A 25,036-nucleotide genomic window follows, 5' to 3' on the forward strand; every position below is an offset into this window, starting at 1 on the left:
GATTATTATTATTATTATTATTATTATTATTATTATTATTATTATTATTCTCAAACCAGATTCCTAATTCAAAATATAAGAGTTACTCAATTTTGAAATAGAAAGAGAGAAAAATTAATCAGCAACCTTAATTCGAACATTCTTCCCGTTCATTCCTTTTGTATCCAGGTCAGATTTCATCTTCGAAGCTTTGCTAGGGTTTGCTGATTCAAATCATCCATCTGTCATCTTCCCTTTGTTTCTGCCCTTATTAGCAGACAGTAGTTTCAGTTTCGGATTCAGAAGCTGTTGGAATTATTGCATCCATGTCTAACACCAGCAACAATGTAATTCTAACAATATTTTTATCGGAACTTTATCCCCTTCGAATATCGCCATCTTTTACTTTCAAAACCAACATCAAGTGTTGAATTTTGTGTTGGGATCAGGTGGCTGGGGTTGACAACACCTTCAGAAGAAAATTCGATCGAGAAGAGTATTTGGAACGAGCTCGGGAGCGTGAGAGGCAGGTAATTTCTTTTTACTTAAACGTTAGTGTTCTATTTCCGAATTTCCAATAATTTCTGGCTTTTTTTTAATAATTCATAATATTGTGTTGTATTTTATGTCAAATTTGAACAGGAGGAGGAGGGTCGATCTAAATCTAAAGGTGTGCCACTTACTTCATATGCCTCTATTTGCATTAGCTTCAAAATATTTTCAATGTTCTTGGGTTAATTATTTTGTTAAGTTGGAGAAATTTTCAAGTGATATTATATCAAGTTGACATCACCTTTGTCATATTGATGCAGCTAAAGGTCCTCCAGTGCAGAGGAAACCCCTAAAACATAGAGATTATGAAGTCGACCTCGAGTCCCGCCTAGGCAAGACTCAAGTAAGCAACTATGGACACCCATGTCATTGTTCTAGCATTTCTGAACGACTAAACTTTTATATGCATCTATCTAACGCCTCAACTTTATTGATAAAATGCAATGTTGCAGGTTGTTACGCCGGTTGCACCACTGAGTCAGCAGGTATACTTTTACCACGATATAAATATTAAGAAAACTCTCAGCTTTGTTTCAATATTTGCTATGGGCGATCTTGTGTATGTAACTGATTTTGATATGATGACTTGCTTATCAGGCTGGATATTACTGCTCTGTTTGTGAGTGTGTGGTAAAGGACTCAGCGAACTACTTGGATCATATTAATGGAAAGAAACGTACGTGGCCATTTATATATGGTTCCTTCCATTAGTTGATGCAGTTTTCAGTTAGCCTTCACTTTGCTCATTTTATTCTTATGTTTGTCTCTTAGATCAAAGAGCTTTGGGCATGTCTATGCGAGTTGAACGAGCCTCTCTCCAACAGGTAACCTCTAAAGATAGACAATCTTTTCTGTCTGTCATTTGGTTTCAGTACATATTTTAGTATCTTTGGGGGCAGTAGTAAATTTTTTGGTGGGAAACAGGTTCAGGAACGATTTGAGGTTCTTAAGAAACGTAAAGATCTTGGCACATTCACCGAGCAAGGTAATGCATTGGATTTTACCCCATTAATCAGAACCTTACAAAGTTTCAAAGTCAAATCTATCTACTATTCTTGTTGTCTTTACCTTCGCCTGGAACTATAGACCTTTAACTTATCTTCCATGTATGATGGTCATTGACTCATTTCTTTAACGTTGCCTCTACCTTTTGTAGATCTTGACGAAAGGGTTCTAAAACAGCAGCAAGAAGAGGAAGAAAGAAAACGATTACGTCGTGAAAAGAAGAAGGAAAAGGTCAGGAGTCTGTAGTTGCTTATTTTGTATCATTGTTCCACCTCCTTTCTATCAACCCTGATTTTTCTTCTTTTCTCTTAATGTTCTTTATTTTGACCGGTAATAATGGTAACCATCTTTTTAGGAGTAAAAAAAAGTTTTCATCCAACTAGTAATCAGGTAGTGTTTTATTTTGAATTCAGAAAGAGAAGGCAGTGGAAGAACCGGAAATTGATCCTGATGTTGCGGCCATGATGGGGTTTGGTGGTTTCCGGTCATCAAAGAAATGATGCCATTATTTTGAGCAGCTTTTCTGCAATGATAAGCTGAATCTACCAGCCTGATTCCCGGTGGTTTAAAGGTCAATCTATGGTGAAAGGAAATATTAGCGGGTCTAAATATTGGAAGTTTGGGAGCTGGTTCTTAATGTGACTTTTTTTCTTTGGTTCTTGTATATTTCTTATGAGAACTATGTTATGTAATCTTATGTAAGCTCTACACAAGTGTGCTTTGCTAGTTTATGTATTGGGCTTGACAAGTGACAACTACCCTTGGCTCAATTCACGATTAACGTTCTTGGCAAATTATAGAGTAGACATTTTTGCCATTGTTACATTAGTTTGGAGGATAACAGCCAATTTAAGTACGACATTCGAGTTAAGACTCAATTTTACCATGAAATTTCACCTTGGCTTGAAATTGAACCTCCAAATTTTAATTTACTCAATAGGATCTCCAAATATTCAATCGTGACTCGTATTAATGTCTGGTGTGATTTCTGTTAATGGTGTGTAAAGTTGGCATATTAACTTGCCATGGTGTGATTAATGATAAAAAAGTCTTACTTTTTTTAATATTATTTCTGAAAAATCTCATCAAAATTTGATCTTTAAAATTGTGAGATATTATATATGTCATGTTTTTAAATCTTTGGTATTTAGATTCAAATGAAGCCTTCATTCCATATTTTTTTTCAATCTTTGTTTCATTGATGAAAAAATTGTTTCAGTTATTGATCAATTATCCATATAAAACTTTTAATCAATCGCCAATATAAAAATTTGAATGAATTTGATAATTAAATTGTATTTCATATATAATATAATAAAACTATATTCATACTTATAATTAAATATTCGATAACTACTAAAGTAATATTCCAAAAATTATATCATTGACAAAAATAATTTAAAAACAAATAACAAATAAGTATAAGCCTAGGTAAAATCGGACAAAAATGACTGTCTTTAGAATGACCTATTCCATTAATAAAAGAGGCCTACTACACATACAAGTCTGTTTGACTTACAAGTTTTACAAGTTGCTACACATACGGGTCTTTTAATGCGTTATTCAGTTTACAAAGCGCTACACTCACCGTGTATTATGAACGACTCCTCTTCCTCTTCCTCTTCTTCCTCCTCCATGTATTTCTTCGTTATTCTCTTTGCCTTTTTATTAGTTGTTTTACTTGCGTTTATTATTGGTATTCTTGCTTCGTTTTTTTTTCGATTTTCATGGTTTCTGAATTCAAACTTTGAAATCGTTTTGAAGATAATGGAACTTCAGAAATACACCAAAACGATTACAGAAATACAACCAAACAATGACAGAAATACACCCAAAAGGTTACAGAAATACACCCAAACTGTTACAGGAATTTACCCAAACGATTATAGAAATACACCCAAAATTCGTTGAAGTACAACGATTATAGAAATACACCCAAAGGATTACAGAAATACACTCAAAGGATTACAAAACTACACCCAAAGGATTTAAGAAATACACCCAAAATTCGTTGAAGTACACCTTATGCATAATTCAGAACTCTTTCTCTTTCTCCTCCTCATCTTCTGCTGCTTCTTCTTCTTCAAAAACGATTTCAGAGCTTGATATAAAAAAATAATGGAAATCGAAAATAATAAAGAAAGAAAACAGAGAGAAAAGCACGTAAATGAAGAAGGAGAAGAAGAGGAAGAGGAAGAGGAAGAAGAATGTGCAGCAAGAAGAAGAAGAAGGTGCAGTGAAATTGTGCAGTAACGGTTGAAGAAGAATTAAAATTAAAATAATACAATCAAAATTATTTTTTTGGTTTTAAGACGCGTATATGTGTTTTTTTATTCTAATTAACAAGAATAATAAACACAATTATTTTTGGATGAGTTTCGAATGTGTTAAGAAATTATTTAGTATACAATTTTGTAATTTTAGATGTGTTCATTAATGTATACAACAATATGATTGAACATTAGCCTAATAGTAGTGACGATCACGTTTGCTTTATGACAAACAAAGTTCTCTTTTCCTTTGAGTATACAGAGATTTCTATTTATTAGTTTTATATGCATGGTTTAAAAAACTTGTTTAACAATCTGGTTCATGGACTTTATTGTAGAAGAAGTGCTATATATATTGAGCTGTTCTCAAAATCAAAGCAGCAAAAGAGAATCAATTTTTTGTTATTATTTGTCTTAAAAAAAATATTTATGTTAAGAAAATATAAGCATAAATTCGATGAATTTCGGATGTGTACTAAAAGTATTTTATATGTTATCTTATTATTTTGGATGTGTTTAAAATTTATTTATGTAAAAAATATAAACACAGATTTAAATAAATTTTAGATGCATACTAAAAGTATTTTATGTGTTGTCTTCTTATTTTAGATGTGTTATGAATATATATAAAATAATAAAAAAACACAAACAAAATAATCACAACATTTTAAAAATGTTAATGTAATGTTGAATATCAACTTCTACTAATACGGATTTTTTATTTAAATAAATAAAAAAATTGCATTAATTACCGAAATAGATAAATTTAAAAATATTTACTGTTTTGCGTTTTCCAGTCATATCTTGTTTTACACTGTAAACGAGATAAGGCTGAGAGTCGCCTACAAGTATAAGTCGTTTACACACATTTGCTGGACCTCACTTTGACCTAGTCAAACTCTTTCTCCGATGTTTTAACCTTTTCCTTCCATATCTGAGTCAGAGACGGTGATGGCACGCCAAGCGGGCAACAACGGTGACATTAACAGACTAAACGAGACTTCACATTACACTGGGGCGGCCGACTTTGAGGTTAGTTGCGTTGTTATGTTTAGTTAAAGTAAGTATGTGGACATTGCTAGGATAGTCTCGTAGTGACAAACACTGAGTAATATGTATTATTATGTATGTATACATTAAAAATTTATTTTTCATTCCGCAGAGGCCTCGCCTTCTATTGCCCCGACGAGTCAGCCATACCCTTCCTCCACCAGATGCTATCGTCCCATATCTGGTTGAGGCCAGATTCGGCAACACGGTGCCACTCAGGGACTTCACATTTGACAATTCCCTGATATTGGCACTCGACACTCGTGGAGCGATGGCGTTCGGAGATGCACACGTTTCATCTTTCGTGGGGTGAGGTCACTATCACCCTGCAGGACGTGGTGTACCACATCGGCCTGCGTGCACACGGGAACCTCGTTGGGGGTGCCTTCGTGACTTCGGTTGGTGGTACGGCACTGAGACGTGGGCGATGGTGGAGCAGCTGCTTGGTGCCAGGCCACCGGTGGCGGCACAGCAGGCGGAGCAGAGGAAGGAGTCGTTCACGCTGAAGTTGGTCTGGTTGCGTGATCGTGTACGACAGATGCCCCCCACCGACGATCCTGAGACCCTCCGACAGTATGCGCGATGCTACATTATGTTACTGATCGGAGGGTATATGCTGACAGACAAGTCCAACAACCTGGTGCACTTATGGTGGTTACTAGGAAAACAGCTCTGCAGTGCCTGAAGCAACTTGGGAACCTTATTGTACGACTCCTCCCAATCCCTATAGATTTGTGCAATTGCCTTCTGCTTGGCCATCCACACCTTTCTGTAGGACGGTTTGAAGTGATAGCTCGCTTGGACCGCACCTTGCAAAACCGAATGCTGACAAAGGGGTTGGATTGAATCAACGGCAAGATGACCCGACATATCAGACTGCTGTCTAGCTGACGATGGTCTTGAGACATGGTGGGTGCTAGATAACTATGCACTCCACCAACCCTCCGAACCTCCCTGAAGACAACAACACAGGATTCCTTTAGGCACTTTGTACACCTACTAAGTATATCATAATGAAGTATTGAAAGGCACACATAAACTTAATATTACCAGTATCTAAGGTTCTGTCGAAGAGCCACATGGAGGCTCCATTGACACCCATTATCAGCTTGACGACACTGCACATGGTACTTTAACCGGTCTGATTCTATCACTCGGTACTCTGCACTCCTCCGAATATTGTAGTTCTTCACACCTTGAAGCATTGCCTCTTTGCTTCTAAACTTGTGTCCGACCCGAAACTCTACACTGTCGTCTAGGTTGTAATCCTCTTCACCCGTGTCAAGAAACGGAGTCCTCTCGTGCATGGCGTCCAAATCCAGACTGTGATAGTGAGATGGAAGTGCCGAAAGCGTCGGAATTGGGAGAGGTGGAGGGAGGACATGGCGCGCCACAGTCTGAACAGGTGTCTCCGGAACATACTCATCCTCATCCCCACTATCGGACAAGTCGCTGTCCATACTGTCCGCTACGTAATCCTCGTCTGACTCCTCCTCGCCCTCCACTGCCTCATCCACTGGAATGGTGACATGAATGGGCGGTGGTGCGAGGTGTCGGTCGTCCTGTACATAGGTCGAGTGTACGGAACTCCCATCACCACTGTGTCCCACCTCTGCTGAAAGCTCCATTACCTGCTCCACCATGATCCTCCCATGGATGTCGACCATCAGTCGCACATGCTCGTCCCCAAGAAGTCGGAATAGTCGAAACCGGAAGACTCCGTTACCCATGGGTGCCAGCAACCTATATGCCACCCTTCCGATTTTCCTCGCTTGTGTACCACCGAGCTTGCTCAATATCAAACTCTTCAAATCGGACAACGTCTCCACACGCTGAGTGCGAAACAATATCGGATCCTCACACTCAAATGTCACCCCGTTGTCGCCATTTCTCATTCGACAATTGGCATATATGTATGGACTATCACTGGCCATTATTTGTGAAAAATATGAGACACAAAAAGGATAGAAAAAATTTGTGAAGAATACCAAGGATTACACATCCTTTTATAGCTATTGGAATTGTCTTCCATATATCTCGTTTACACTGTACACGAGATGAAATTTAATGTATCTTGTTTACAGTGTAAACGAGATAAACGTGGTTTAACTGACGTGTCATATCTTGTTTACACTGTAAACGAAATATGAGTAGAGAATACAAAACGATAAATATTTTTAAAATTATTTATTTAAGTAATTATTACTTTTATTTTATTTATTTAAATAAAAAATCCTGATATATGACTTTAGAAAACTTAAAGTTGTTAATGTGTAATCTATCAGTATATGTATATATTAGACAATTAATTTTTAACACTTTAGACAACACTATTAGTTTAATAGATTTAGCTAAAGACACCTTATAGTAGTGTTAAATGTAAAAAAACTTATATTGAAAAATTAAAATTTTTAAACTTTCAAAGTATATAATGTTCAAAAACTAGAATTTTTTTAAAAATACTAATCTCTTCACTAATATGCTTAAAACACTTAACTTGTTCATAAAAACCATTATTAGTACCCAGTAGAATGTTCTTAATTCAATTATTCATGCCCATTATTTATTAATTCACGATTCGCCAAGGACATGATTAACATGACACTACTACACATATAATACTAAAACATGATGTGAGCCTTTTGATCATTTCTGAAACTCAAGAACAGACATGAAAGGATCAACATAGAAGGCACGGCAAGAAGAGAACCCAGCAAAATTGGCAAGATCTTTGAATTGTTGTTCGGTTCTCTGCTTCCCCTTAGGATTGTACATTGTCATGTTGTACACGTCAGCACCAAGTAATGTCCTTGTTCTTTGACTTTCATCCGTTGACTCTGGCAGCACGGGCTCAACAACAATCAATTTCCCTCCATTTGGAAGTGCCTTGTAACAATTCTCAAACACCTTCTTGGTATCCTCGTCCGTCGATGTTGTAACTAGCCACTGAAACATTTGATGTATATGTATTGAAATTTTCCATGTTAACATCGAATTGTAACTATTTCAAGTTAAAATTGAATCTAGGAATATTTGTTTGTAATAAGACTGAAATTGAGAGAGTGAGAAAGACCTTTAAGAATATAGCATCTCCATTGGGAACAAATTCATGGGCGTCACCACCTACATGGATTATTCCTAAAATGCACAACGGGACACACATGTTAATTAACTAGTCACAACAATGTTTTTTTATTAATGTGTCAAATTTTTACAAATTTATTATCAAATTACCATTTTTTTTTAAAAAACTAATTATCCAAATGCCATTACTAGAACACAAACACCCCAATCCTATTTGAATATAGATTAAGCCATGTCCATAACTAAAAATGAAATAGGAAACAAGAGAACCTGGAAGAGGTGGTGCATGAGCAACGACATGGGGCAAATCGAAGTTGATGCCCTTACGGATATTAGGGTACCTTTGCATAATCATTTCTAAACAGTCACCATAGTTGCCACCAACATCAACCAATGATTCAACACCATTGAATCCATCATAGTTCTCTAGCATTTCCCTCATGAATGGTACGGACACACTACGCATAGCCTTGCCAAACAAGTTTATCATATTCGGCCTTTTTGAGTAGTAGCTCATCGCTCCGTCGCCGTTAGCCTTCTTGAACGGCACCGTTGTTGGATCCTCCACTGCCTCCGCCACGAATGGCCAAGTATTTATCAAAGCATCCTATAATGCCATGCATAATTGCATATTCCCAAAATGGTACATTTTTTTTTTATTAAATGTGGTTATAACAACATTAAGCGATATTATGTCGATGTAAAATTATATATGTGAAGGGGAAAAATTCCGAAAAAATAATGATACTTTTTGTTAGATTAATGTTAGAGAATCCCATTTTTTTAGTTATTCTTTTTAAAATTATTTTATTTATTTTAAATTTTAAATTATAAACCTCCCTGAAGACAACAACACAGGATTCCTTTAGGCACTTTGTACACCTACTAAGTATATCATAATGAAGTATTGAAAGGCACACATAAACTTAATATTACCAGTATCTAAGGTTCTGTCGAAGAGCCACATGGAGGCTCCATTGACACCCATTATCAGCTTGACGACACTGCACATGGTACTTTAACCGGTCTGATTCTATCACTCGGTACTCTGCACTCCTCCGAATATTGTAGTTCTTCACACCTTGAAGCATTGCCTCTTTGCTTCTAAACTTGTGTCCGACCCGAAACTCTACACTGTCGTCTAGGTTGTAATCCTCTTCACCCGTGTCAAGAAACGGAGTCCTCTCGTGCATGGCGTCCAAATTCAGACTATGATAGTGAGACGGAACTGCCGAAAGCGCCGGTATCAGAAGAGGGGGAGGCAGGACATGGCGGGGAGCAGTCGGAACGGGTGTCTCCGGAACACACTCATTCTCATCCTCACCATCGGACGATTCGCTATCACCACTGTCCGGCACGTAATCCTCATCTGACTCCTCCACACCCTCCGCCTCATCCACTGGAACGGTGACATGAATGAGCGGTGGTGCGAGAGGTCGGTTGTCCTACACATAGGTTGAGTGTACAGAAGGACCACCATCACTGTGCCCCACCTCTGCAGACAGCTCTATTACTTGCTCCACCATGATCCTCCCATGTATATTGAACATCACTCGCACAGGCTCGTCCCCTTGAAGTCGGAATAGTCGAAATCGAAAGACTCCATTACCCATGGGGGCCAGTAACCTATACGCCACTGATAAACCACTATTTTATGGTTTATATTGTGCTGATTTGAGTGGTTTTTATCAATTATTTGTTCACTTATTCACATAATTTGCATGGTTTTACATTTTCCTTCCTAATTCTGTGCTATGATTGAAAACATGTTTCCTGGGCCTTTAAACTGTCAATTTTAATTATCCTTTATTACCATTCGATGCCGTGATCTGTGTGTTGAGTACTTTCAGGCTTTAGAGGGAAAGAATGGCTTAGAGGATGGAAAGGAAACATGCAAAAGTGGAAGGAACGCGAAAAATGAAGTATTTGAGAAACTGGCAGCGACGCGCACGCATGGGCGACGCGTACGCGTGAAAAGGAATTTTGCCAAATGACGCTCACGCATGGGCGACGCGTACGCATGCCTAGCATAGAAGACGAGCGACGCGTATGCGTGACTGACGCGTACGCGTGAAAAGGAATTTCGCCAAATGACGTGCACGCGTGACCTACGCGTACGCGTGACATGCGCCACGTGCAGAAAGTTGCAGAAAGCGCTGGGGGCGATTTCTGGGCTCCCTTTGGCCCAGTTTCAAGCCCGAAAAACACAGAATAAGAGCTGAAGAATGGGGGAAACACAAGGACAACATATACACACTATTCATTATTCACAATTTAGGTTTTAGATGTAGTTGCTAGAGAGAGAGGCTCTCTCCTCTCTCTAGGTTTTAGGATTTCTCTTAGTTTTAGGATTACTTCTTCTCAATTCCAGGTTCAATGTTCCTTAAATTTAGTTTCTCTTCTACTTTTATTTATTCTAGCATTCTAGTTTATTTATTTTCCCAATCTGGTTCATGAACTCCATGTTAGATTTGATTTCTTTATTTAATGCAATTTGAGGTATTTCATATTTATGATTTTAATTTAGTTTTTTACATTCTTAGCTTTGGTTGAGTAATTGGAGACGCTTGAGTTATCAAACTCCTTTGTTGATTGATAATTGTAAGTTGCTGGTTGATTTGGATCCCTCTAAAGCTAGTTTTTCCTTAGGAGTTGACTAGGAGTTGAAGAATCAAATTGATTAGTCCACTTGACTATCCTTTATTTAGTAAGGGTTAACTAAGTGGGAGCAATGAACAATTCTCATCACAATTGATAAGGATAACTAGGATAGGACGTCTAATTCTCATACCTTACCAAGAGTTTTCTTAATTATTAATTTACTTTCTTGCAATTTACTTTTCTTGTTCCTTATTTAAAAATCCAAAAAGATACAATCCCATAACCAATAATAAATTACACCTCCTTGCAATTCCTTGAGAGACGACCCGAGGTTTGAATAATTCGGTTATTATTTTTATTTGGTTTGCTTTAGTGACAAACAAGTTTTTGTACGAAAGGATTATTGTTGGTTTAGAAACTATACTTACAACGTGATTACTTTTGTGAATTTCTTTACTAACAAAAAATCCGTTCGTTAGCCACCTTCCGATTTCTCTCGCCACTGTATCTCCGAGCTTGCTCAGTATCAAACTCTTCAAATCCGACAACGTATTCACACATTAAGTGCGAAACAATATCGGATCCTCGCACTCAAATGTGACCCCGTTGTTTCCGTTAAACATGCAGCAATTGGGATACACAAGCACAACTATATAAGGATTATTAGTGGCCATGCCTTGTATTTGTGAGAAATATGATACGAAAAGTTTGTGAAGAATATCAAAGGTTACACATCTTTTTATAGTTGGTGGGACACAACTCATTGTATCTCGTTTACAGTATAAACGACATGAGTATTTCATGTATCTCATTTACAGTGTAAACGAAATACATGTTTATCTCGTTTACACCGTAAACGAGATAGAATATGCGTCATATCTCGTTTACACTGTAAACAAGATACATGAAATGTCATCTCTTTACAGTGTAAACGAGATATGACTGGAAAACGCAAAACGGTAAGTATTTTTAAAATTATTTATTTTGATAATTAATGTAATTTTTTATTTATTTAAATAAAATCCCTATTAATACCTATGATAGTACATGTTTTTCATGAAACTAAGGAATAAAAAAAAAATTGAAGTTGCAGATTTTGTGAATAAAAAATGCAAAATTTTTGTGAATAAAAAAAAAAAAAACTAAAACAGTAAATGAAAAAAAACTAAAATTTAAAAATTAAAAAATAATATAATAAAGTAATTAAATTTAAAAATTGATTTAAGAATTAACTTTAAAGAACAAATAGCATTATTGTAACAAAAGGTGGTAAATGTTAAGCCGACTAAGATTTTTGATGAGATGATATATTCTGATAACACGATTCCGGCTTGTAATGAAATTCCCGAATCATATTAATATCAACCCTAATTTCCAAGTTGTATACCTTCAGGGATGGATTTCGAAATATTATTATGGGAGGTCAATAATATATATAATATTAAAAAATTATGTAAAAAATTATATAATATAAGATGTATTACAAAAATATATTGATAGAAAATATATTTTAAAGTGTAAAAAATATGTGTGTATTTTTTATTAATGAAGTGGTCGATTTTTTGTATCATAAAATTTACTGATAATAGAATCTGTGTCAAATCTTTCAGCAATTTTTTTTAATATAATTAAAAGACAATTAGCAAGAAATTCATATTTCATTTTGTTTCTGAGTCATTCTTTACAATATTTATAACTGAAAAAGATCTTTCAGTTATAGCAGTTAAAACAGAGAGAATTAATACCAAATGAATCAAGAAAAATGATCACAAGAAAAAAAAGAATTCACTTTATGAGATTTGAAAAATTTTATTTAATTAAAAATACAATAATACTCCACATCCATGTAAAAAACCTAACCAAGTCATTCAAGCACTTTTTTGTTAACGCACCTCCCCCTTCCCTCTGAGTTACGTGAAATACATGCGCGCTCCCTCCCCCCTCCTATTAATGCGCGTAAAGCTTCTTCTTCAACGTTAACAATCTAATTGCAATTTTTGGATCTGCTCTGCTGCTACGTCGTTCTTCTTCTTTTTCTTTTCTGCTGTTCGTTGTTCTTCTCTGCTGCTCGTCGCTCTTCTTCCTATTCTTTTTCATTTTCTTTCTTCGATATGTGAATTTCAATAGGATATCAAAACAATGAATGATTCAACTTCAAATCAGTTGAATGAGAGCGATTTGGATTATTCTTCTGAAACGAATCAAGCAGACGAGGTTTGGATTATTTTTTGAATCAAATTGAATGAAATGCAATTGCTAAATTGAATTGAATGGACGTAGGTGTTCTAAATTGAATTGAATTGATAATCTCTAAATTGTAGACACAGGTGTCTTGAATTTTATTTTATATAATGGATAATGTTTCGTTCATTTAGTACTATGCAATTGTTTCACCATAATAACGTGTTCGGTTCACTATACAGAAAGCTGTTCAAATTTGAATTTATATAATGGATAATGTTCCATTCATTTAGTACTATACAATTGTTTCACCATAATAACGTGTTCGGTTAATTATGCAGAAATCTGTTCGAATTTGAATTTATACAATGGATAATGTTCCATTCATTTAGTACTATACAATTGTTTCACCATAATAGCATGTTCGGTTCATTCTGCAGACCAGGTGTGTTGTGGATGAACATACAATTTGTTCCAAAGGTTGGGATGATTTACAAGACACTAGAAGAAGTTAGAAAGTTCTACAAAAATTATTTCAAACTTGCTGGTTTTTCTACCAAATAAGGAACACGACTTGAAAGGGATGCGAGATTATTAAGAATCAATTAATCGTATACAGTAGAGAGGGAGGTGGAAATCCAAGATATCTCTAACTTTGAAGACAAATCCCTCAGCCAGCATAAACTGTCCAGCCAAAATCTATGTACACATAATGAAGGACATCAGTCTTTGGACAATTTATAAAGTTGTTCTCAATCATTTATACCCTTGCTGTCCAGACCGTACAGAGATGCTCAAACAACACAGGGAGCTAAGTATGTTTGTGCATTGCACCATCGAAACCAACAAGAACAGATCGAGCAAAAAATACCAATCATTCGTAGCAGCAGCCGTCAGTCATTGAAAACTAAGTTTTATAGAAAAAGATGCGAGGAATTACATCACAAGGGAAGTACAGAATGTTTCCGAACAAGACGATGCCAAAGAATTCGGGAAGTATATACCTATTAAGAAAGAAAGAGAAGAACCAAAATTTCTTTTTTGAGCTCAATCTCTAAGGCAATCACTCCATCAAAAATGTATTATGGGCCGATGCAAGAAGCAGGGCTGTATGCTAGTATTTCGGAGACGTAGTTTCATTTGACACCACCTACAACACAAATAGGTATTTGGTTCACCCAAATCTATGAAGCACGGACACTTCGCTGAGTTGTCGTGTCCGTCTGTCGCACACATTTTGGACACAACACTCACCGACACTCATCCGACATGCGTGTCTGCTGTGTCCAACCGTGTCTTAATAAAAAATAAAAAATTCTTTTCTGGACACACCTGGACACACCTAAATACCATCACGTGTCAGCTTGTCCAGTCTTATTCTTAAAATAAATTTAGATATAGTATATATTATTATTTATTAAAATAAAAAATATTTTAAATACTTGATATAATTAAAATAAGAGATTAAAAATAATTAAAAATTTTAATTTATATTTCAATATCAATAAAATATCAAAATATCATTATAATTTATCTAAAAAATACTTTATATTTTATATGTATGCGTGTCCCCGTATCATATAAGATTTTAAATTTCGCGTGTCGGCGTGTCCTGTGTCGTGTCGTGTCCCATGTCCGTGCATCATAGACCCAAATTAAGGCTTTACGTTCACCAAATCTACACATTTTGGTTCATCACTTTGTCAGAGTGTCCATTTATGCAGGTACAATATGATTTTTGGTTATTTTGTGGGCGTGAATCACCACAGTCAGTCAACACTTCTTGGATGCACCCTGATGAAAAACGAGGACATCCAATCATTCAATTGTCTATTTGAGTGTTGGTTTCGTTGTATATGAGGGAAGGCACCAAAAGACATTCTCGCCGACTAATGCGCATCGATGCAAAAGGCCATCGAATGTCTATACCAACAACAATTTACCAGTAGTGTTTCTAGCACATCATAAAAAAGATCCCAAACAAACTAAACGACTACAAACAACACGAAAAAATCGAATAAGAGATGAATCATGTCATTTGGAATTTGTTTACAAAAAACGTATTTGATAGAAACTGAAACAATTTTTTCACAAAGTACGGTATTAGAGATAATCAGGGGAATTTGGATCCTCTAAAGTTTGAATTTCACTTTAGAGAGTAAAGTGTGATCTTCTACCCTTGAATAGTTTCTCTTTCATATTTATGATTGGTCCCACCTATAAAATCAATGGTGAGAGATCACACTTTACTCTCTAAAGTGAAATTCAAACTTTAGAGGATTCAAATCCCAATCAGGGACTCTCAGATAAACGAAATTTTAATTCACATTATTTTATGCCGTTATTTTTTCGATTAAAACGTGTATAGATTTCGATTTAACCCAGCTCATGCGTTCGATTTATTATGCAGATTTCCTATTTAATATTTTAGATGTCGAGAAAAAGTGATTGTCAAAATATTATCAAATTTATTTAAATAAAGTATTTTCATTGGAACTTTTTTCAATGTTATTCTCTGAAATAAAAATAGAAGGCACTGACGGTATGATGCGTAGCCGAGGCGACAAATAAAAGATGCGGGAAATATTATTCGTAGATGACGGAAAATAAAGAAAAAGTTTAGAATCAGTAAAATAAAAGTGAATAATTTTATATTATTGAATAAAATTTAATATTATTAAAAATATTATTAATAATTATTTAATGATTACAAATTATAAAAGTTACTGACCCATTACTCTTCATCAAACAAAACCACATGCATTACTTACTATTGGTCCTACATAAGCCAAAATATGTGAAAAAGAAGGACATACTTTTGACGAATTTTACCTATGATTCTGATAACATTATTTACCTAACGACGTATTATTTGAGCAAAATAGTCAAAGATTTCAACTCGTGCAGCTTATTCCTAACAGTCCAAAGGTTTTAGTTATTACATAAGATAAAATATGACCCAACAACGAAGACAAACACACAGATCAGACATCCGTCTCTGTCAAAGTCTGAATAAATTCCACTAAAAAACTTAGCAATTGGACTTAAGAGACTAAAGAATGAAGAGATGACAAGTGCCATGACGCCATCATGCATGGCATGGAACCACTATAAAACCCCACTCCCTCCTCCCTGGTTTCAGCATCCAAAACAAACATGGCTCCCAAATACACACTTGCAGTGTTGCTACTTGCATTGGTGTTTGCAGCAGTCTCCATTGCTGATGAATACCCTAAACCTATTCACGACAAGCCTCCATTCCAAAAGCCACCCTATGAGAAGCCTCCATACCATAAGCCACCATTCGAGAAACCACCACACGACAAGCCACCCTATGAGAAGCCACCACATGAGAAGCCACCATATGAAAAACCACCACACGAGAAGCCACCATATGGAAAGCCACCCCATCAGGAGGAGCAAGTAGAGAAGGTTGAGGTTAATGGCTACTACAAGCCACCACAACACCATGAGCCTCGTCCTTACAAGCCACCGTATGGAGGTGGTGGACACGGCGGTCACCACCCTCCGGCGGAGAATGAGGAGACTGACGGTTACTACAAACCACATCCACACCCACCTCATCACGGCCACTGGCCTCCAACTGCCAACTAAATGCATGTATGCGTGTTAGTATGGCGATGGTTACGGTGATTTCAAATGTTAAATAAAATGCGGCTTATTAGGATTGTAGTTGCCGCTACTCTTTGCTGCTTATACTCATGTAATCATCGTTTTCTTCTAATACTTTAATTTACTTCCATCTCTATCTTAGCTTCCTGCTTTATTTATAGCTTGTTATATCCTCCACTATTCTACGGATGCTTCCAGTGATGATCCTCGTCTTTGTTCTCTTACTTCTCTTCCTACCTAGCTTGCTTGCTCCATCTATTATTAATAATGGATTTCTTTTTATACTTGCTGCTGCTCCTTCAATGCAACTTATCGCTTCTACGGTTCTACCATTCTCTTCATTTCAATAAGCACTTTCTAAAGCTTAGCACAAGAGATGCATTTTATTCATGTCACTCTTTAAAGGAAATGACATGGGTCAACACTTTTAGTAATATAAAATAGAAATTTTGTTAGCATTAATTCAAATATAAAACAAAAATATATATAGAAAAGAAATTATTAATCATCTAACATTTTTCCTACTCGTCAATGGTACAATTTTAGTTAAAAGTATATATATAGTCTTTGTCTCTACGTTTTCAGAGTCAAGACGCGTTGTGTTTTGTCAACCTTTTATATATATATATATATATATATAAACTAAAATCAAAACACAACGCGTCTTGACTCTGAAAACGTAGAGACAAAGACTATATATATACTTTTAACTAAAATTGTACATACTAAAAGACCCACCAATAAAGGTTTACCTCAGGATAAAGTCCGACCTCTTCTAAGAAGAGGTCGAACACCGACTCCCAAGGGGCGAAAGTCCTGCTCGCTCAAAGCAAATAAATTGTTTCCTAAAATCTCTACCACATCTAGAAGGTGAATCTCAACAAACTCCCAAAATAAAGAGAACGCTTATCTACCAAAAAAGATAAAATTACTCCAACAAAGGTGGTTAGCAATTCTACTATAAATACACTAGTACCCCCCCAGGTATAACTCACGCTCTAATCTACTAAAAATCAGCCTAAACTCCTTGCTAACTTAAGCATCAGAGTCTCTTATAGGTACCACCCCCACCTCCTCACGAGGAACTCGAACAGGCGGCACCTCAGTATCACAAGTCAGACGCTGCCACACAAAGGGACTTGGACCTCACGTTCAAGCCCAAATCAATGTTTCAGGTAACTCTCGAAACATTGGCGCTATTGCTGAGGACCTGGAATTCATCCCACAGCCATGGCAGACTACCAACAGGATGACGGCTGCACTGCATCTGAGGGACCCCACGGAGAAGGGCCCTCGGGAAACCCCTATCCAAGAAGAATCTATTCTGAAGTATACCACTCCGAGGATGAGGACCACCCCCAGGCGATAGAGATACTGGACATGGTCTATGGACAGCAAGATCGGCTCCGACAGCTCGAGCATGAGGCTGAACGACAGCGGGAGGGAGAATGGGAATTAAGGAGAGAAGTAAGACGATGCAAACAGCTAGAAGAAAAGCTCCATAAGCTGGAGGCTGACCTCCGAAGTCAAACCAACAGGACAGATTGGGAAGAAAGCCCCTTAGGAGGAGACGACCCGTTTACAGAAGAGATCATGAGGGCCAAAGTTCTAAAAAATTTCAAATTTCCCGACATGGATCTCTATGACGGGACATCCGACCCAAGGCACCACCTAAGCAACTTCAAAAGTCGAATGTATCTGGAAAATGCCTCCGACGCTACACATTGCAAAGCCTTCCCTACTATCTTGACCAAAGCTGCAATGAAGTGGTTTAACGGCTTGCATCCGAGGTCGGTCACCAGCTTCGACGACCTAGCCAGAAAATTTCTGACCAGGTTTTCTATTCAAAGGAATAAAACATAACACGCACCGAGCTTACTGGGAGTAAAGTAAGAGGTCGGGAAAACCCTTCGAGATTACATGGAAAGATTCAACAAAGCTTGCTTGGAGATTCAGGATCTACCAACTGAAGCTATGATTATGGGCTTAGTCAATGGCCTCAGAGAAGACCATTCACCCAATCCATATCTAAAAGACACCCGACCTCTCTAAACGAGATTCAGGAGAGGGCCGAGAAGTATATCAACATGGAAGAAAATTCCCGACTAAGAGAGCCTCCCTCAAGATCAAACCTACCTTATCCACCTCGGGACAAAGAAAGGGAACCCAAGAAAAGAGAGGAGTCGGGTGTAGAAAAACTTCGAAAATATCACAACTACACTCCTCTCAGGGTCTTCCTAGTGGACGTTTACAGAGAAATATGTCACACGGAGAAACTTCTCGCACCTCGTCCAATCAAGCACAAGAAAGCTGGAAGTTAGACAGAATATTGCAAATACCATAAACTCTATGGTCACTCCACCGATGAATGTTACAACTTGAAAAATGTTATTGAAAAGTTGGCAAGAGAAGGCTGACTTGATAGATACTTGGCAGATAGGTCAGACGACCCAAGGAAGAGGAGAAGGGATGAAGAAGGAGGACGACTGGAATGACCTCCTCACACCTCGGATGGACACATCCATATGATTAATGAAGGATTCGCAAGAGGAGGAATGTCAAAATCCTCACGAAAAAGACACCTCAAAGAAGTGTACTAGGTCAGGGAAAGCAGTCAACTGACCAACCTACCCACCATCTCTTTCACAAAGGAAGATGCACAAGGTCTAGTGCTCGAGCACGACGATCCAGTAGTGATAATAATGATCCTGGCTAACGCAAACCTTCATCACACCTTAATACATTAAGGAAGTTCAGCTAATATTTTGTTCAAACCCGCTTTCGACAAGTTCAGGTTAGAAGAAAAAGATCTAAAGGCATACCCCGATAGCTTGTTCGGACTGGGAGACACACCAAACCGACATCTCAGTTATATCTCGTTATACACCACCTTCGGAAAGGGTTCCAAGTCCAGGACCCTGATCATCGACTACATCGTAATCGATGTAAACTTGGCCTATAATGCTCTAATAGGTCGGACGACCTTAAATAGACTTACAGCTGTGGTCTCTACTCCCCACCTTTACATGAAATTCCCTACGGCTGAAGGGATTGCCACCATCAAAGGAGATCAAAAGCTAGCAAGGAAGTGCTATAACGAGAGCCTTAGTGTGAAAGGCAACTCGGGAGGTGACGGAAGAAAAATGTCGGTAAAGATTTTCACAAAAATATCGCGTTGCAAGTATAGTTTTAAACCGATAATTAAACCTCAATCAATATTTAAATTGTTTGTCACTTAAGCAAACCCAATAAAATTAACCGAAGTATTTAAATCTCGGGTAGTCTCTCAAGGAATTGCAGGGAAGTATGTTTATTATTGGTTATGAGATTGTATCTTTTTGGGTTTTGAGTTTAATAAGCAAGGAATGTAAATAACAAGAAAATAACTAACGACTAAGAAAAGTCCTAGCAAGGGTTAAGAATCGAAATTTCTATCCTCATTATCATTGTCAATTGTGATGGTAATTGCAAATTGCTCTCACTTAGTTAACCTCTAACAATTGAAGGTAAGTCAAGTGAGAAAATCAACTTGAGTTCGCAAGTCTTAATCAAAGACTAGAGTCAGTGAAGCTCAAGCCAACTAGCAACTTTCAATCACCAACCAACAAGAGACTTTGACAATTCAAGAGTCTTCAAATTACTCAATCCAAGCTAAGAATACAAAAATATAATTTAAAATTCAACCAAGAATTTTATCAAATACTTGGTAGGTACAAAATAAAAGTATAGAAAAGTAATAACAGAATGTAAAATCTAAGAATAACAGTTCCAAGGAATCAATAATAACAAATGAAGAAAGAAGCAATAAACATGAAATACCTCAAATTGCATTAAATAGGAAATTGAATCTAACATGAAGAGTTCAGAAACTAAATTAGAAATATAAAGGAATCAATGATAGAAGTAGATAAACCAAAGTACTAGGACAAATAAAAGTAGAAGAAAACTAAATTAAAACAAGGTAAAAATCTGAATTTAAGAAGAACTAAAACTAAAAACCCTAAAACCTAGAGAGAGGAGAGAGCCTTGATGAGCTCAAGGACTATGTCGGTATAGAATTTCTCAATAAAATCCCGTTGTAAGTATAGCTCTACCCAACAACAATCCTCGAGTATCAAATTTAGAAAGGAATTGGTTGTCACAAGTTCAACCCCAATAAAAGTAACCGAAGTATTCAAACCTCGGGTCGTTTCACAAGGAATGGGCAAACATGTGCTTCAACATTGGTTAGAAATCCAGGGTTGCAAGTCATGAGCAAGAAATTAAACTAGAAATCTTAACAAGCAAGTAATTTTGGAATGCAAGAAACTAATTCAATTGACTAAAGCAAGATGTAAATAATTCCAAACTAATAAAATAACATCCAATGTAATTCTATTCTAAACTAAACAAATAACTATAACTAAGACAAAGCAATCAAGATTTTTGGGTTTTCAAATATGAATGATAAAAGCAACTCTTGGCTAAGCATGGGAATTGAGATCGTAATCCTTGTCTCCATATCAAACATTGACAATTATGAGGTACCAACCTACTAAGTCTACTTCTCAAAAGCCTTAAGTACGTATTGTCTACTCCTAGGCTTGAAGTACGTTAAATAGGTTTGATCACATCAACCCATAAGTCCCAACCTATCTACTAATTAGATTAGTAGTGGGTTAGTGTCAATGGGTATCAAATTGATCACCTAGAGTTTTCAAATCACAAATTCAATGAGACCCAATGACTCAAGGTCACTCAATTCCCTTAGCTTATGCCAAGAGTAAAGAAAACTACTCCATAATCAAAGGAAACATTTCATCAAACACATGGTAAGCATTAATAAAAGACATATTCAAATTGCAATTAAATTGGAACTAACAAGTACCTATTAACAATTATCAACATACAATCACTCAAACAACACAATTAATCATGGAAATCATCAATGCAACAATAACAAATCAAGATCCACAAGATTCATGAAATGGGTATAAAATGACAAACAACAAGGAAACATAAAACTAACACAAGATCTCAACATAATTATACTAGAGAATCCAAATTAAACAATTAAAACTAGTAATTAACAAGATCCAATTCAAAATTCAACAAGGGAAGATCAAATTAAAGCTAGATCTAGAGAGGAACAAGAGTTTCTCTCTCTAGAAGAACAAGAACCATAAACTAGCTAAAAATTGTGTCTAAGTGTAAAATGATTGATCCCCCCTTTTCCCCTAGCATCCTTGGGTCTTTTCCATGCAGAACCAGCTTGAATTTGGGCCTGATGAGCCTCAGAAATCGCCTGGCACAATTTTCTTTAATGAGGTCACGTGCAGCTTTTCGCGCGTGCGCGTCGGTGGAATTTCTCTAATCCGCGCGGATGCGTCCATCCTTGCGCGCCGCTTCCAGCTATCCACATCCACGTGTGCGCGTGAAGTACGCGTGCACGCCCATGCTGAAGTTCCCAAAATCCAAGTCTTCATGTTCCTTCCTTTTGTGCATGCTTTGATTCTCTCTTCTAGGCCATTCTTGTCCTATAAATCCTGAAAACACTAAACAAATACATCACGGCATCGAATGGTAATAGAAGAGGGTCAAAATGTAGCAATTTTAAGGCAAAATAAGCATGTTTTTCATCATGGAGCAATATTAGGAAGAGAACACAAAACCATGCATTTCTTGTGAATAAGTGTGAGAAATATTGACAAAAATCGCCGAATTCTACACAATATAAACCACAAAATTTGGGTTTATCAAGCCTCTCTCTCTAGAAAACTACATCTAAAACCTCAGTAATTGTGAGTGAATGATAAGTGAATGATTCCCCCTTCCAACTTCACTCTACAGTCTCTAATCAGTATTTTTGGGCCTGAAACTGGGTCCAAAGCAGCCTAGAAATCGCCCCCAGTATTTTCTGTTTAATGCAGCACGTGACGCGCTGACACGCGTACGCGTCAGCCACGCGTACGCGTCGCTGGACTTTTCACTGGCCACGCGTAGGCATCAGCCATGCGTGCGCGTCATCTGTCGAATGCACAAGTCACGCGTACGCGTCCCCATGCGTGCGCGTCACTACCAGATTCTGAAATAGTTGATTTCTTGTGTTCCTTTCACTTTTGCATGCTTCCTTTCTATCCTCTAAGCCATTCCTGCCCTATAAATCTTGGAAACACTTAGCAGACATATCACAGCATCGAATAAAAATAAGAGAAGATTAAAATTAGCAAATTTAAGGCCAAAGAAGCATGTTTTCAATCATAGCATAAAATTAGGAAGGAAAATGTAAAACATGCAAATTGTATGAATAAGTGTGAGAAAAGTTGATAAAATCCACTAAATTAAGCACAAGATAAATCCTAAAATTGGGGTTTATCAACCTCCCCACACTTAAACATTAGCATGTCCTCATGCTAAGCTCAAGAGAAGCTAAAAGAGTGAAGAGAGATGGTAGGACTTATTAAATGTAACCTATCTATATGAATGCAACTACATGCAAAATACTTTTACCTACTTGGTTAAAAGTAAATAAATCTTTCAAGAAAAAAATATGAACTGGATCTCACTAATTCAAATCATAAAATGAAGTACAAATAGACTTGCAAGAAGAAAGCTTGTGAAAGCCGGGAACAAAGAGTCGAGCATCGAACCCTCACTTGAAGTATATACACTCTAATCATTCAAGTGTTTGAGGTTCGATTCTCTCAGTTCTCTACTAACCTTGCTTTCTAAGGCTTGCTCTTCTTCTTCCAATCAACAAAAATTTAATGCACAAATACACATATCAAGAGGTCTTTTAAAGGTTGTATTGGGGATAGGGTCAAGGTAGGAATGTATTTGGTCAAGTGGACTAAAATCTGAATCCTTGATTAACCCAAACTTCCCACCTAATCTAAGATAATCCATGTAATCAAAATACAAAACCTAACTACCCATTAACCATGTTTTCCACATATTCATGCATCCCAATTTTGAGTACAGTGCATATGCATTACTATCACCATTTACCTTGGGGCATTTTGTCCCCTTTTAATTTTTTTTCTCTTTCTCTTTTTTTTTCTTTTCATTTTTCTTTTATTTTTGGTTTTTCTTTTTATTTTTTTTCTCAATACATACATTTAAGGTTACATGTCCTCAATATTCTTTTCGCATTTTCACAAAAGAGTCTAACATACTCAATTCCCAAACCAAATATCTAAAAACCCAACTTCCCCATACTTAAATCATGAACACTTTCACTAGTCTAAGCTAAACAAGGATTCAAATTAAAGTCATTCATTATTTTTCACTTAGAGTTAATGATGTGCTAAAGTAAAGAACAAATGGGGTAAAATAGGCTCAACATTGGTTTGCAAAGGATAATGAAAGGGTAAGGCCATATGGGTATGTGAACTATAGTGAAACAAAAGCCTCAATCACGTAAGTGTATTCATACATCAAACAATGAAAATATAGAATCAAGCAAGATAAAGATCACAATTTTAGAGAGAACAACACACACCAAAACAAAGTATTGGTTGATAAAATACAACCAATCAAATAGGTTCAAAATGCTCACTGGTTTTGTGTGTTCAAGCTCTAAACCATGTTCCAAAATAAATTTCTTCAAGTAAGTTCAACAAAAATTTTAATTAAAATTAGTGAAATGCTCTAAACAGTTTCTTGGAAAAGAATTCGTTACTTCAACTAAGTAGTGGTAGAATATGTACAAAATCTAACAAACATGCAATCAATCATGCAAATGCAACAATGAACTAACAAAGAAAATTAAACATTGGTGTTGAGACAGGAAGTAGTTACCCACAGAAGTCGGTATCGACCTCCTTACACTTAAAAATTGCACTGTCCTCGGTGCATGCAAAGATGTGCAAGTGGACGGGTTACTACAACTGATGAGTTTCTTGAACGGATTGTGCAGATGGACTTGTCCATTGTCCTATTTAGAAGCTTTTCCTTTTCCTTCTTGATGACCATCCTGAAAAAAAGAGGAAAAAAGGAAGAAAAATAACTCACAAACAATGATATGAAAACAAAGAAAATATGGGTGGGCTAGTGCCAAATAATAATGAGGTTCTCAACTACATGGTAGCTACAACATGTAAGTAAGAAAATAATATAGGTAAATGGCATGTCAACTAAATAGCAAGCAAGTCAAGAAGCACCCAAAAAATGCAAGAAATATGCAACGGTTGAGTAAGAAAATTTAACACCAATGTAAAAACAACAAATATAGAAAAGAAAATGAGAAGAAAACAACAAAGTTAAAATGCAATAAATGCGAGTATGCAAAGGTAATAAGTAGAAGAGAATAAAAGAGAATAAGGATGATGAGTTAAAGAAATGAAGAAGAAGGAAGTAAGAAAGGGAGAAGAAAGAAGAAAGAAATGAGAAAGGGGAAGAGAAGCGACGTGTAAGCGTCGTCCATGCGCACGCGTGGGTTGCAGAATAAGGAGGCGACGCGTAGGCGTCGATCACGTGCACGCATGAGAAGCAGGAATTAGAAGGTGAAGCGTACGCGTCAGTCACGCGTACGCGTGGAGATGAATTGTGCTCCTCGCACAACACTCACACAGCTCCCGCACAACTCTCGAATTTTAGAACTGGATGGCAGAATCAACCATGCGATGCGTGCGCGTCGCTCATGCTAACGCGTGGGTTGGTAAAAAATGATGGTGATACGTACGCGTGGGTCACGGGTACGT

General features: G+C 36.8%; 4 protein-coding genes across 6 annotated transcripts in view; 2 read left to right on the forward strand and 2 right to left on the reverse strand.

The window, feature by feature from the left end:
• LOC107639548 (zinc finger matrin-type protein 2) overlaps positions 1–2,488 on the forward strand; it is a 9,655-nt gene extending 7,167 nt beyond the window's left edge. For 2 of the 3 annotated variants that reach the window (XM_021121406.1, XM_016343082.2), the window contains exons 2-11: positions 169–326; positions 429–509; positions 622–649; positions 792–874; positions 984–1,016; positions 1,129–1,207; positions 1,303–1,355; positions 1,456–1,516; positions 1,688–1,767; positions 1,950–2,141. In XM_021121406.1, the coding sequence (XP_020977065.1) occupies positions 306–326; positions 429–509; positions 622–649; positions 792–874; positions 984–1,016; positions 1,129–1,207; positions 1,303–1,355; positions 1,456–1,516; positions 1,688–1,767; positions 1,950–2,036 (606 nt within the window). In that variant the 5' untranslated portion in view covers positions 169–305 and the 3' untranslated portion in view covers positions 2,037–2,141. Of the gene's footprint in view, positions 1–168; positions 327–428; positions 510–621; positions 650–791; positions 875–983; positions 1,017–1,128; positions 1,208–1,302; positions 1,356–1,455; positions 1,517–1,687; positions 1,768–1,949 lie in introns of those variants that run through there. The other variant, XM_016343083.2, reaches the window with a different exon arrangement.
• LOC107636758 lies at positions 5,903–6,790 on the reverse strand. Its single transcript, XM_016340248.1, has one exon. The coding sequence runs from the start codon at positions 6,788–6,790 to the stop codon at positions 5,903–5,905; it is 888 nt and encodes a 295-aa protein (XP_016195734.1).
• LOC107639549 (caffeic acid 3-O-methyltransferase-like) lies at positions 7,313–8,581 on the reverse strand. The gene is made up of 3 exons (XM_016343084.2): positions 8,211–8,581; positions 7,930–7,994; positions 7,313–7,802 (listed from the first exon to the last, which is right to left on the reverse strand). Exons 1-3 carry the CDS (start codon positions 8,455–8,457, stop codon positions 7,503–7,505), a joined length of 612 nt encoding a protein of 203 aa, XP_016198570.1. The 5' UTR covers positions 8,458–8,581; the 3' UTR covers positions 7,313–7,502.
• Positions 15,879–16,337, forward strand: LOC107636759 (early nodulin-75-like). Its single transcript, XM_016340249.1, has one exon. It carries the CDS (start codon positions 15,879–15,881, stop codon positions 16,335–16,337), a length of 459 nt encoding a protein of 152 aa, XP_016195735.1.

This window comes from Arachis ipaensis, chromosome B04, assembly GCF_000816755.2.
Source record: "Arachis ipaensis cultivar K30076 chromosome B04, Araip1.1, whole genome shotgun sequence".
In the NCBI taxonomy this organism is placed as follows: domain Eukaryota; kingdom Viridiplantae; phylum Streptophyta; class Magnoliopsida; order Fabales; family Fabaceae; genus Arachis; species Arachis ipaensis.